The 13832-nt window shown below is 44.4% G+C and overlaps 1 protein-coding gene across 5 annotated transcripts in view; it reads left to right on the top strand.

Annotated features, from left to right (window-relative positions):
- The window catches only part of LOC111850530 (DENN domain-containing protein 5A-like), a 35563-nt gene extending 22262 nt beyond the window's left edge, over positions 1–13301 (top strand). For all 5 annotated transcript variants that reach the window (XM_023824497.2, XM_023824498.2, XM_023824500.2 and 2 more), the window contains 14 exons: positions 171–264; positions 967–1098; positions 1276–1428; positions 2624–2711; positions 3359–3443; positions 5220–5348; positions 6391–6512; positions 6923–7068; positions 7759–7877; positions 9256–9437; positions 9702–9784; positions 9922–10045; positions 10145–10313; positions 11260–13301. In XM_023824497.2, coding sequence (XP_023680265.2) covers positions 171–264; positions 967–1098; positions 1276–1428; positions 2624–2711; positions 3359–3443; positions 5220–5348; positions 6391–6512; positions 6923–7068; positions 7759–7877; positions 9256–9437; positions 9702–9784; positions 9922–10045; positions 10145–10313; positions 11260–11443 — 1810 coding nt within the window. In that variant the 3' untranslated portion in view covers positions 11444–13301. The remainder of the gene's footprint in view (positions 1–170; positions 265–966; positions 1099–1275; positions 1429–2623; positions 2712–3358; positions 3444–5219; positions 5349–6390; positions 6513–6922; positions 7069–7758; positions 7878–9255; positions 9438–9701; positions 9785–9921; positions 10046–10144; positions 10314–11259) is intronic.
- Positions 13302–13832: the final 531 nt, after the last annotated feature.

Raw genomic sequence — 13832 nt, 5'->3', positions numbered from 1 at the left:
ACTATTCTCTCTTCCCCCGATGTTGTATCCCCTCCTCTGACAGCCCAGAACCATGTAATTAGGCGTAATTGGTGTATTTAAATTGCCCGTAGTGTGAATGTGTGCGCCGCTGCACGTTGGCACTGTTGTGACATCGCAGTGATGCTTCGGCGCTGTCCGCTGCACACCAGGTGGTCCAAGCGCAGTACCGCAGCTCAGTGGAGGAGGCGGGACAAGCAGAAGCAGCACGCGGAACACCTGTACCTGGATAACGACCAGAGAGAGGTGAGACCTCACCGCAGCAAGCCAGAGCCTTTAGGACTCTTACGCTGTCTAGAGGACGACAGGCTTAGCACAGGGGTAATTCAAATCACGGTCCTCGAGGTCCGAGTCCTGCTGGTTTTCCAGCCTTCTGTTACCTGTGAGCCGGGTGTGAAGCCTCTGACCAATCAGAATCAGTCATTATTAAACTAACTACCTGGGAGAACTGAAAACAAGGCCTGTATTTGGAATCAAGGTCCAGGTTTGAAGAACCCTGGGCTAGCAGATGGATATTTTTCAGATTTGTGACCTTTAACCTCCAGTGACACTTGGCAGTAGACACGGGTCTGAGTCAGTCATAAGGAGGGCTCTTATTGGCTGGGCCTATCCACAGACCTGCCCCCCTCATCTATACTGAAACGTGGGAATGCAGTCCTCCTCAGTCATGTGGGATGACACCACTAATCATTGTCTGCCATGAGGATGGACATTTTTATTTGATTGATGTGTTAATGGGATTTTCCGGTTTTGGTTTTGTGTTAAGCACTCATAAAATTCAAAACATTTTGGTATTTTTGAGTGGAATATGAATTAAACAGAAAAGGACGTGACTTAGAGCAAGAACATTGTTTTTCTTCTTCAGGTCTATAGACATTGGTCCTACTTGTTTTTCCCCCACTCACTACTTTCTCAAGACATGATTAAGCAAAGTCCCTGTCCCTGCAGAAGCACATTCAGGAGGCCAGAAACCTGGGCACCACGATCCGGCAGCCCAAGCTGTCCAACCTGTCGCCCTCCGTCATTGCACAGACCAACTGGAAGTTCGTAGAAGGGTTGCTGAAGGAATGCAGGAACAAGGTAGTATGCATTTTCAGCATCTTCAACATCATCATATGAGTGTAATACTGGTCTTGTCCACCGGAATGTTCAGCGTCAAAGTGATGATGTTGATTATATGGTCTTGATGAGGGTTTGAGCTTTGCAGTGGGACATCTTGAGACGATGACCTTAAGAATGCTCTTGGGTGTGCCGCAGACCAAGCGCATGCTGGTGGAGAAGATGGGCAGGGAGGCGGTAGAGTTGGGCCATGGGGAGGTCAGCATCACAGGCGTGGAGGAGAACACGCTCATCGCCAGCCTCTGCGACCTGCTGGAGCGGATCTGGAGCCACGGGCTACAGGTCAAGCAGGTAAACCATCAGGAATGAGTGGAGGAGCGAGTCGGATAATGTTGGCAAGCAGGTAGACTGTCAAGAATGAGCAGAGGATTGAGTCAGATAATTTTGGTAATTAGGTAAGAGAGAGCAGAGCCAGATCATGTTGGCAAGCAGGTAGACCATTGGGAAGGAGTGTAGGAACTAGGGAGATGCCAGATGATGTTGACAAATTGGTCTAGCTGCAGTATGATGGGATATTGTTTCAGTAATTGATTACTGATTTAAGAAATAATTACTAAAGCCTACTCAGTTTAAAAGTTTATTGTAATATACACAGTAAGTAGTCAGCTACACCACACATTGAAGATGTTTCTCTGTATCGTTTTCCCGCCACTGGAAAACATAAATTAAACACAAATATAAAATAAAGGTGCTTAAAATAGAGTACAATTAAACAGTCAATAAGACAATAAATGCGAGTACAATTATGACAATGAATATGTAAACACATTATGCAATAAAAACATTGTGCAATGTCGACATATGATACAGATATTGTGAGCGTTGCAAAGGACGGGATCAGTAAGCGGTAGATCTGAAGAAACTTAAATCTAAAGCCTTTATTGATAAGTCAACATTCAATTTTTTTAATGCGTACATAGTACAGGCGGTTTTCAGCTGACATAAGTAATCCGTCCCACAAACCATTACATAAGTCATATATAACAGAATTCAGATTTACCTTCCTGTACTATTCAAGACACCTTATAGAGAAAAACATGTAAGCTGAAAAAATACTAGTGATACGCACTAAAGAACACATTAAATAAATGAAAAGATAAAGTGCAAATAATACTTTCAGGTATAAGGCACTTTATTGCATTAGCACTTTTGTAAACCCTGTGTATCACTGATATTTTTTTGCACGAGTCCTTCAGACTATAGTGTATACATTTGTGTACAACAGCAGACAGTGAGTAAGAATATCCGCACTGTAGACAAACACCCACATGTACGCCTGGGACAAGGTGCACTGTAACCAGGAGCCCTTGGCCTTGAGCCTGAGCTCATGTGGCACTGCCACAGCAGGGCTCTCAGATGATTGGTCCTGGGGCTGACAGACCCCGCTGTGTCGGCTCTCGCGGGTGACGTCAGAGGGCTCTGTAAAGGCAAGCCCCTCCCCCAGTCTGAGACGCCTCTTTCAGCTGTGCCTCCTTCCCCCCGCCAGGGAAAATCGGCTTTGTGGTCACACCTGCTGCATTACCAGGAAAGCAAAGAGAAGAGTGATGCCACCCCTTCAGGCCTGAACCCCCCAGGTACTGTCGTGCGGCTGCCACTGTGTCGAAAGGGCTCCCAGAATCCTGCCCTCTCTAGATCCTGCTTTCTCTCATTCACTTTGTCTGAAATGCTCTTTGCTGGTCTGCTGACCTTCCATTTCATCCTGGTCCCATATTATTGCAAGAATGGATTTAAGTGTAATCACTTGATACCAAGTAATATCAGGTAATTTCTACATGAAAACATACTGCAGGCAAAAATATTCACGGTACTTATGCTATCAATTAATAACCCTGATGAAATTCGTTAATTAGAATTTAGAAGAGAGAATGCTAGATCAATAGAAAATAAACATTGTGTGTATTCATTAATTCTTGATTATTTGATTACTTAAATAATTAAATATCTTGGAAGCAACATTTTTTTTTATTTTAAAATTCTTTGTACATTTGTGCCAGTGGAACCAGTCATTCCTCATTTTGTATGCCAGAGCGCTGCCTACTGGTCTGGAGGCTAAAGTGATAGTCTTGTGCAAATATTAATGATGCCTGGTTCTTCAGTGTGTAAACATACCCCCCCCAGCTGGAGGCATGCAGCAGGATGGGCTGTTAGAAATGCAGGCAAGCATTTTACTGTCACTCCCATGTGTGAGAAGTTATTTCACTGTATACTTCCTCTGTCTCAGGGCTTATTCAAGACTCGGAGAGACGCAAGTCTGATGCAGGACTCACCATGCCCCCTCTAAAAGTTTCCCTCATTGACGATATGCGGTAAGTGCAGTGCACCACCCTCCAACTGCCCCCTCCCCCACTAACCCTAACCCCTCCCACCCCAAGCCAGTCTCCCACCCACAGCTCAGACACTAAACGATTCATGATGTCCAGACTGTTGCCTGAGGTTTCCACTTGACCTGAATAAGATAAATGAATAGTTTATGTGGGGTGCAGGAATGGTGGGGAATCTGAATATTATTTGTGGCCTAAGCTGCCCTACAAAGGAGATGGAATGGGCCGGAAACGATCAAAGCTTCCACGCAATGATGCCATCATGTTTTTCTCAAACATGTCAAGCTGAAGTTATCTGAAACTGTTTCCTGTCCACATCCCCAGTTTGTGAAAATATTATAAAAACTTTCCTGTGGAGTCCTTTCCTGTTATGTACTCTTTATGTTTCTGGTTTATATCTTTGACAATCCTTTGTTTTTATTCTGTGTATGTCTTTGTAGTTTGCACAGAGATCAGGCATTACCCAGGGTGAATCGAAGTCTGATATTTTTGTTCCTAACGCAGTTTATCAGAGTTAAGTAATTTCATCTGCCAGTGACACAAAGCTAATGAAAAGACAATATTACAAAAACAACTGTAAGCTCCAGGGGGAGGAGGGAACTGTAAACAAAACAGTGCACAGCATTGTGGGTAGAGTAGAGCAAGTGCAGTCTGCTCATGGAGTGAGAGGTGATTTCCCTGCGCAGTGCGGGGAAGGAGGAAGTTCCTCTTTAGACTCGTCTATTACTTCCACCCTAATAAGCTGACCTCCTGCAGGGAGACGGGAGGGCCTGTCTGGACCAGGGTGCACTCGCGTTAGCTTAGCCACACTGAGACTGTTTTACCTCACTCAGACCACACATTTCCATCAGGCCCCCTGTTGGCCACAAACAGTCACTACACTAAGTAATAAATAAACACATTGCTTATGTTGGACATTCTGAAGCAGCATGTTCTGCTAACTACAATCTACTGATTTTACTCACTTGCTGTTTATTTGTGACTTTTTGAGTGAGGCCCCAGAAGCAACTAATCGACCTCTGCACAGCTTCAACATCTACAATCTCTCTCCAAAGAGCGCCCCCTACAGAGGTGTCAGAGGAGTTCCACACAAACCTTTAGATCTTGTGTAGTTGCCGGTCCAGCTGATGTGTTTTCATGCTAACAGGCTACAGGCCGCATTCTATCCTTTTACCCGTATCCTTGGTGCCCAGCCACTGTTGCGGGCTTTGGGGTGAATGACGATGACGCGTTTATGAAAAGGGAGCAGCGTCGTGCCATCCAGAGGGCCTCATGTGGCGCTGCCACGCTTCTGTGAGAAACTGGGCTAATGCGCACGGGCCACGGGAGGCACTCAGGTTGCAGACGACTCTCAGTGAGACGGGGGAGCGCAGTCAAATGCATCTGGATGTGTGGAACGCGCTGGCAGAGGTGGGGGGGGGGGGGGCAGCCAGGCGCGCTGCGGGGATCTGGGATCCCGTCTTGACTTCTAACCCCCCCCCCATGCTAAAATCAGGCTTTAAAAGGATGGTCCAAACACGGAATATAGTTTACACACAGCATCACCCCCTGCGATGTCCTTGTGAGGAGGTTCACCCGTTGTCATGGTGACGGGAGCTCCCTGGGGATGTGACCTAGTTCACTACCAAGGAACCAGGGCTGGGCATAGATGCTTAGAGCAAGGCTGCAGTGGCGTGAGCAGACCAGGAGTTACCAGGCACCCATTACTGAGCTGCTCTGTCACCTCCCCCCCCCCCCCCCCCCCCCGGGCCCCCGCCACAGACACATCCAGAACATCGGCGAGATCAAGACGGACGTGGGCAAGGCGCGGGCCTGGGTACGCCTCACCATGGAGAAGAAGATGCTTTCCAGGCACCTCAAGCAGCTGCTGTCTGACCAGGAGCTCACCAAGTGAGTCGCCCGTAACTGGTACGGCTGTGTCCCGGGTGCCGGAATGTTCCGGAGCATCGCCTGGCCTTCTGGTACCTGCTGTCTGATACAAAAGGCCCATGCATCTATGCTTCATCTGGTTGAAGCTGGATTCTCAATATATGGACACTCCTCAGAGAATAATAGAATAGAATAATAGAGAATAATAAAATTCTACTCTATTTGCTTGGGTAATTTGGATAAGTAAAAGTATATTTATAATAATTAGTATGGAAAATCCCTTTTTGTAATTATTGCATGTATATAGTTCCCTTAGTGTAGTTTGTTTCTGTTAGAGGCAATCCAAATTTTAAACTTAAATTTTTTAAAAACAATACTAAATGTAATGTCTCCTTTTCAGTATATATTAACTTGAATATTCTCTTCAGACTCGCATTAAGCACAGCTGAAATATTTCAGAACGTCTACATTATGAATGAGCTGTGTTAAATACATTCTATTCCATCTGTCTGCCAACTGCTTTTCCAGGTGAAGGCTGTATGCACTCTGTAACCCGCTATTAAATATTGAATGGGGTTCATTAAGTGCTGGGACCTTCACAGTGAACTGGGTCACTCCCAGGGTGTGTCACCTCTAAAAAACACCTTCGAATTTGGTCTGCAGATTGATATCAGGACCTGGGGAAGTCATTCAGTTTGCTCTTTCTGCTGTTGAAGTAAATGTGGCCACAAATCTTTGGAATGAAATAAAATGTTAAAAGTATATTAATTAAAAACAGATTAATTTCCATCCTGGATTGGCTGGAGCGTTGTAGGGATCATTAGAACAAGAATTTAGTGTAAAATGAATTAATAAACCACAGTAGTTAAGGAGGGAGGGAGGGATGGATGGAAAAAAAATAGTTTATATTTGTATGTGACTCGGGCCACTTTGACTTCATACATTAGGGTTAGAGTTCTGGCTACGTTTGTACAGCAGGGTTACGTTTGTGCACCTTTCTGGTCGGTGTAGCACGTTACTTGGGGAATTCATGCATCGCTGGGTCCCACCTGTGCACCCGCAGGAAGCTGTACAAGCGGTACGCCTTCCTGCGCTGCGATGATGAGAAGGAGCAGTTCCTCTACCATCTCCTGTCCTTCAATGCTGTCGACTACTTCTGCTTCACCAATGTCTTCACCACCGTCTGTAAGTGCCAACGGACCACTGCTGTATTCAAGCATGTGTGCCGTTAAGGGGTCAACATCTGCTAGCTCACATGGAGAACTGGAAATATTGCGGTATCAAGAGATGTTTGAGGCCTCAGATATTGGGTACACTAGACACTTTTAACAAACACAAGGTCATGTGACTGGTATATGCTGGGATATAGTACAAACTGTTTCACAGGTAGATCATAAAGTATTGCAGATCACTAGGTTAGGCTGAACATTAAGCCAATGTATTGACAGCCATCAAGTCCTTCAGATTTACTAATTAGGTAATAAAGCCTGGGGTCTTTGCCTTCTCATTGTCCTGTGGAGAAGCTGATTGTAGTTTCTACAATATAACACCAAGATGCTCTAAACGGATGCATGTGATCTCTTGCCTTTGACCAGTAATCCCATACCACGTGGTGGTCATCCCAAGCAAGAAGCTCGGGGGGTCCATGTTCACGGCCAACCCCTGGGTCTGCGTCTCTGGAGAGCTGTCGGAAACAGGGGTTCTCCAGGTGCCCAAGAACTCCTTGGAGATCACCTTTGAGGTGGGTGAGACTCAAAGCAAGCTCAACCAATGCCTAGTAGAGCAATGAGCCTGGAACCTGTTTGCCTATCTGCGTCATTAATCATCGAGACTTCACCTTTAAGACAGAACCAGTCTGAATCTGAAAACCAATATGGTCAAGTACGTTAAACATAAAAGGAATTTGTCTTGCTGGATGTGCTCCAGTATAACATATGAGATGCGAAACGATTTCAAGACAGTAAGTCTGTATTCATGAAAATGTTACACGCATTTTTATGCTGGCCTGTCTACCGACAGTCAGTAGCAGCGTGGGATGTAATTGTCTTAAGTAAATGCTGCTTAATGTTTGGAGTCCACCTACAGTAACATGTGATTACGCCATAAACCTGCTACAGTGTGAGATTATTGTTGCAGCATTCTTGGAAAACTGTCTTGCAAGTAGAACAATCTGAAAGCTGTGCATGGGTGGATCCATGTGATCTTTGTTTGATGTGGGAGTTCAGTCCACACGTAACGTGGAGATGCTCTGCGATGGCGGATGATGCCAATGGCTTTCTTCCACCAGTCTGCAGATGACTTGGAGATGGAATTGATGTGGGGTCTGGAGAGACAGACAGAATCCAGTAGCCATGCCAAGAGGTGAAAGAGCACGGAAGCCTAGCAGGGAATCAGACAAGTGTCTGACGGAAACTGTGTCTTTCTCCTGCAGTGCCAGAATCTGGGCAAGCTCACCACAGTACAGATGGGCCACGATAACTCAGGATTGTATGCAAAGTGGCTGGTGGAGTGTGTCATGGTGAGGAACGAGGTCACTGGGCACACGTACAAGTAAGTAAAACTCTGCTAGGAAATTGCTCCTGTTTAGCATGTTATCTTTGGCCAGGGATCACGAATGACGAATGAAGTGTAAGGCACCCATGGATGATCACAATTCAACTAGTTAACAGGAATAAAACCTTGAATGCTTGAAGCTCTTGGCCTGGTCTATGAGTAATTAAGTGTGATGAATGGGAGCCCTAAGGTCATGTTGGGCCATATAATTAGGTCTGTGACTACCAGCCTTACTCTGAAAGTCCCACACCGCAACACCATGAGGTCACCAAATCCGGGCTATTGCTGCCACTTGTGTGAATGACCTAATACACTGCCTGGCCAAAGAAAGTCATACACTTTAATATTTAATTGGACCGCCTTTAGCTTTGATTATGGTGCACAATTGTCAGTGCATTGTTTCCATTTGTTTGAGGCATCTCAACATTTTTTTCAATCCAGATTTGCATTAATTTCTCATTGACATCTTGTACTGATGATAGGTTTGTTGAACCACTCTGTTTTGAACCACTCAGAACATCCCAAAGACTTTCAATGGGGTTAACGTCTAGGTTCAGTGGTGACCAATTTATGTGTGAAAATGATTCTTCATGCTCCCTGAACAACTCTTTCACAATGAATCTTGGCTTTATCGTCCTGGAATATGCCCATGGCATTAGGGAAGAAAAAATCCATTGATGATGGATGGAGGTGTAACCTGACCATTCAGTAGATTCAGGTACTCAGCTGATTTCACTTTATTGCTGCATAACGTTGCTGAGCTGTAATAATGATCCAGTCATTGGCTCTTAAGTACGTGCAGATTTAAATTCAGCTGGTGACTTTTTTTTGGCCAGGCAGTATATGAAACTTCAGACAGACTGAGATTATTCCAAGTTGTATTAATCAGTATTTCTCATTTAAATATCACCAGTTGCCGGCCAAGTCTCACTGACATATCAGAACATAAGATCAGATTTCAAAGTGAGCATATCTTGGAGATAAAATGACCTGCTTGGGCTGTAGGTCATGGGTCAGGACAAGGGAGTAAATTTGGTTTGAACATTGGGGGGCTTGAGGTCTCCACCCATTTAGGGGGAGACATGATTTTTGGGGGGGTTGTATTAGCCGGTTTTTACAATCCCCCACCCCCCCATGTGCTAAGGAACAGTGGCTTATAGGTGGCCTGTTAAATGCTTCCATAAGCAACGTGATTAAATAGATTTAAGTATTAAAATGAAAACAAACACGTGTATTGGTTTCTTGACATTGTTAATACTGTCACTGAGCAGACTTTGCTCAAGTAGCTTCCATACTCTACAGCTCGTGCGTGATCTATAGCATCCGTACCAAAGGCATGTGCCGTGCAAATAACCCAGCGATGCAATTCTGCCAGGTTTCCATGCGGCCGCTGGTTGGGTAAAAGTGTGGATGATGGCAGTTTGGAACGCGTCCTGGTGGGGGAGTTGGTGACCCCCATCCCAGAGAGCGAGGAACGCCTGTGCCGCACCCCTCCCATGCAGCAGTCCCCTGGAATGATACGGAGGTTTGTCAACATCTCACCGAGCAGCAAACCAAGTGAGTGTGAAAGGACATCAAAAACAAGGGGGGCGGGGCTAGGGTAGGAGGGGCTTAGTGTCAGACCAATAACGGATGAGCACAGCATGAGTGGAAAAGCCTTTGTAGCCAGTCAGCTGTCAGGCTTTGCTGTTACTTTTTTTATTGTTGAGAAATATGTCACAGGATCCAAAATACAGAAATGAAATTGACACACAGGCCTTGCTTAAACAATGCAGGGCACACTGTGTACATGCATTTAACTGGTACTGTCTCCTGCCACAGAGTTAAACACAGGACAGATTCAGGAAGGAGTGGGAGAGGCCATCAATGGGATCGTCAAGCACTTCCACAAACCAGAGAAAGAGGTGAGTGAACTCAGGAGACCGTGGATTCTTGGATTTGTCATTTCCCGTCAGCCATGAAGCAACAGGCTGGCTCACGATGACGACCTTGCTGCGCGTTAATCTTCTGGGGTGACCTATGGTGCTGCCTTTCTGTGCAGAGGAGCAGCCTGACGCTGCTGCTGTGTGGAGAATATGGGCTGGTCTGGGCACTGGAGCAGGTCTTCCTGCATGGTTTCAGGACCCCACGTCTCTTCAAGAACATCTTCATCTGGGACTTCTTAGGTGAGCGCCTCTATTGCCTTTCAGTTGCGAGCCTGAATTCATCGCTCGTTCTCACCGATGCATTGTAACCGGTGTCATGTGCCACACTCCGCTTGGCAGAAAGGGCACAGGGTCACTTTGAGAGTCCGGAGCAGAAGGACCTGGAGCTGGATGAGAACTGGCAGATGAGGGCCCGGGATTTCTGCCGCTTCATGCGGGCTATCAACAGCACACCGAGGAACATCGGCAAAGACGGGAAGTTCCAGATGCTGGTGTGCCTGGGGGCCAGGTGAGGCCACAACACAACACTCTTCCCTTAAGTTGTTCAGTTTTTGCATCATATCCTAAGACTGGGTTATTATTTTGTCACGTGTTTCATGTAAGAATTCAAGATTCAAACCTTTATTGTCACATGCACAGAGCACAATGTACTAAGTACAATCGAACGTTTCCTTGTGCACCCTCCTTGCAGACTACAAAATGATAATACGACAAGTTCGCGACAGCACAATAAAATCAAACAATACAATAAATAAATACATTAAATAATTTAAATAGTTTAAATAGTTAAAGATTAACAAGGGGGAGTATCTTGAAACTGAGCAGCGATATAAAGTGTTATAATAGCACAATTATTGACCTACTGGAGGATCGTTTGCCTGTGCTGCCTACACAGAAGGCAGCCTGACAGCAGCAAGAGCACCATCCCACCCCCAAGCCTGCCTACACTTTCCTGTCTCACCACATGATGTGAGGGGGAGCTGGGGGAGGGCGGCCACCCTGCCAGCCCCCTGTCTATTCGCTCGTACCCTGATAGCTCATTTTCTGCAAAATGCTTTCACAGATAGCCATCAACCGTTCTGTTAAGACGTGAGGTTAAAACGGCGCACCGTGAGCTTTAAGACACCCGTACACCAGTCACACTTTTGTTGAGCACATTTGGCCCTCTGCTCTGAGCTTGGTTTGGCTGAAGAAAAAGTTTAATTGATATAAAAACCAGCTAAATTTATGACTGTGGGCATATATTTATCTAGCAAGAATGCTTACGTACATGTAATAATTAGCAGAGTCTCACCAGAAACTGCAAAAAAGATGAGTGTGTGTACAACAGAACTGAGATGTTACATAATAATTGACGTCAGATTACCCCATGGAAAACTTTAAACCCGTAGCCACTGTCTGCTTTAGTCTTGTGAAGCCAGATGGCACTAATATGTGAAATTACCTCCCACTAGAGACCACCTGCTACATCATTGGATCGCCCTCCTGGCAGACTGTCCAATCACGGCACAGATGTATGAGGACACGGCCATGCTAAAGGATCATTCTCTGGTGAACTCTCTGATTCGAGTGCTACAAACTTTACAGGACTTCAATATCACCCTGGAGGCCTCACTAATCAAGGGCATAGGTATTTAGCCCTGCCTCAGCTCTCTGATAACCAGAAAAAAAGCACGGACAATTCTTTGTTCTACAGGAGGAATTAACTTTTTTTTTTTTTAAAAAAAAAGACTGAGACTTGAAGAAGCTTTAGCTTATTTTTAAGCTACTGTTATAATTGCCATATTATAAGTGCAATGAGCATTTTCAAAAGTGTCATTATGTTTATCCTCTAAAACGTGCTGTTACCACCGATGTTTTTCTTCTGGTTTCCATTGTGTCTAAACTGTATTAATGAAAGCTAATTCTTTTTTTTTAATGTGAACTGTTGAAAAGTGCTATATTTAACGCAAATTAAGTAAATACATGCAATATATTTTCAGAGAGGAACAGTATTATTTTGATATGTCTGCCAGGTTTTAACAAATAAAAAGCAAATATAGAAATATGCTTTATAAGTACTAATTTTGGGAGGGATCAGACATTTTGGTTTAAAGGTGGAAATTAAGCTTTCTAAAAATGTTAGTTTTTCCAGTGACAATGCAAACAATTCATTTTTGTAAACATTGTGCCCTCATGTCACTACACAAATCATACTACTACAGTTAAAAAGACACCGTTTTATTTGTGTGTTGTCGATTAATGTAGCTTGATGAACTGTTGTATTTATAAGCCATTCACTGATGACACTGTAATCCTCTGCTCTGGCAAACATGAGCTCCCTTTTGATTTCGCTCTGTTAGTCCTGGCAGAATGAGCACACCTGAAAATACCTCTGAATTGTGAACCCTCGTGATAAACACCAGGCACTGATGTCTGGCTGCATTGCCATTCCATCAGCAGGATGGTGGGGGGGGGGGGCTCAGCAGACTAGAAAGTTGGGCTAGGGATTGGACGTTTCCTAGTTCTAATCCGACAGTCAGCAGAGTGATTTCACCATTGGGCCTCTGAGCAAGACCCTTAACCAACTATCACCCACCCCCCCGGCCTGTGAGCAAGACCCTTAACCAAATCCCCCCCCGGCCTCTAAGCAAGACCCTTAACCAACTATCCCCCCCCCCCCCCCCCCAGCCTGTGAGCAAGACTCTTAACCAAACCCTCCCCCCCCCCCCCAAAATGCACCAGGGACTGTCCAACCCTGCTTTCTCAATTGTATGCATCTGCTACGTAAATGCTGAGTGTTCTGGAATGGAAAGCAGCCACAAGCCCATGTTTTCAACCATATGCCATAAGTATAGTTTAGGCAGACATGCTACAATCACATCAACAGTGACATGGCCTTATTTAAGATGGTGTTTTGTTGTCAAATTAATTCACGAGAGATCCACCATTTACCATTTTCAGCTTAACAATTTATTTTAACATTCCCTTTTCTATTCTTAACTGCTGCTGTTATTGCTATGCAACTATCATTTAGAAGAAAAAGACAATACCATTTTTTTTCTTTTTCCCATTTATATACTGAGCAGTATATTAAATTCCTGTCTACCAGAAGCACATGTGACATTTTCTCCACAGTAATGCTTTGCTATTGTGGGCACCAGTTTCTTGGATGAGATTTTGGGAAGGTGTTTTGCTATTGATTGAAAGATGTGTGTTACATGGTGTATTATAGATGAATAATGGTGTACAGTGTAAAAATGTAATTAGAAAAATACCTGGAAATGTCTATGTAAAAGTGTAATGTATATTTTTACACCAAAACAACCTGTAATGTATGCTGATTCCAGTTAACAACATTACTTGAGATAGTGGTTTTCTCTACGCGTTCTTTTTAATCTTCTTAAACTGTCTTCTGTAGGAAAAGTGTAAAGCTGTAACTGGTAGTAAGAGGTTGATATTGCATTTTAACTGTTCTTCTTATTCTTATTAATAAACAAATATTTTCTAACAAGAAGTTCCATTGCGTTGTTTTCTTGTGAATTTCTCATTGGTCTCGCGGTTTAATTTTTTGAGTTCAGTGATTACCACATTTGGCCGACATTTGCGGCATCCCCTTTAAAAGCAACTCCTTTTTGTTCAGTATGTCTGTTTCCCTTTACGCTAGTCAAACGATGCACATCAATGGGGACACAGAGTCACGTATTACACGTAATCCCTGATCGTTAGCTTTCTATGGAGGCTGTATGCTACACGATACGCATCCGGGAAATCGCTTCACATGTAACTCACTACCAACTTTAAGTTGATAAACTAGTGGGGCATTACAAGCTTCCTTAGTCAATTGGTTCGAGTGTGATCCTGAATGAACTGTTCTCTTTACTATAGCAGTATCTCGCCCTGCACTTCCACAAAATTGGCAACGCTGTAAGAGGAAGGACAGCTACGCTTGGTGTGAAATTTGTAGTGCATTCTAGGGCTCACTTCCTACAAACACTATATCTTGTCTTAACGCGTCAGACAAAATAGTATATTACAACCTGAGAAT

Source organism: Paramormyrops kingsleyae, chromosome 13 (genome assembly GCF_048594095.1).
Source record: "Paramormyrops kingsleyae isolate MSU_618 chromosome 13, PKINGS_0.4, whole genome shotgun sequence".
Taxonomy (NCBI): domain Eukaryota; kingdom Metazoa; phylum Chordata; class Actinopteri; order Osteoglossiformes; family Mormyridae; genus Paramormyrops; species Paramormyrops kingsleyae.
This window is presented reverse-complemented; position numbering and strand designations above follow the sequence as displayed.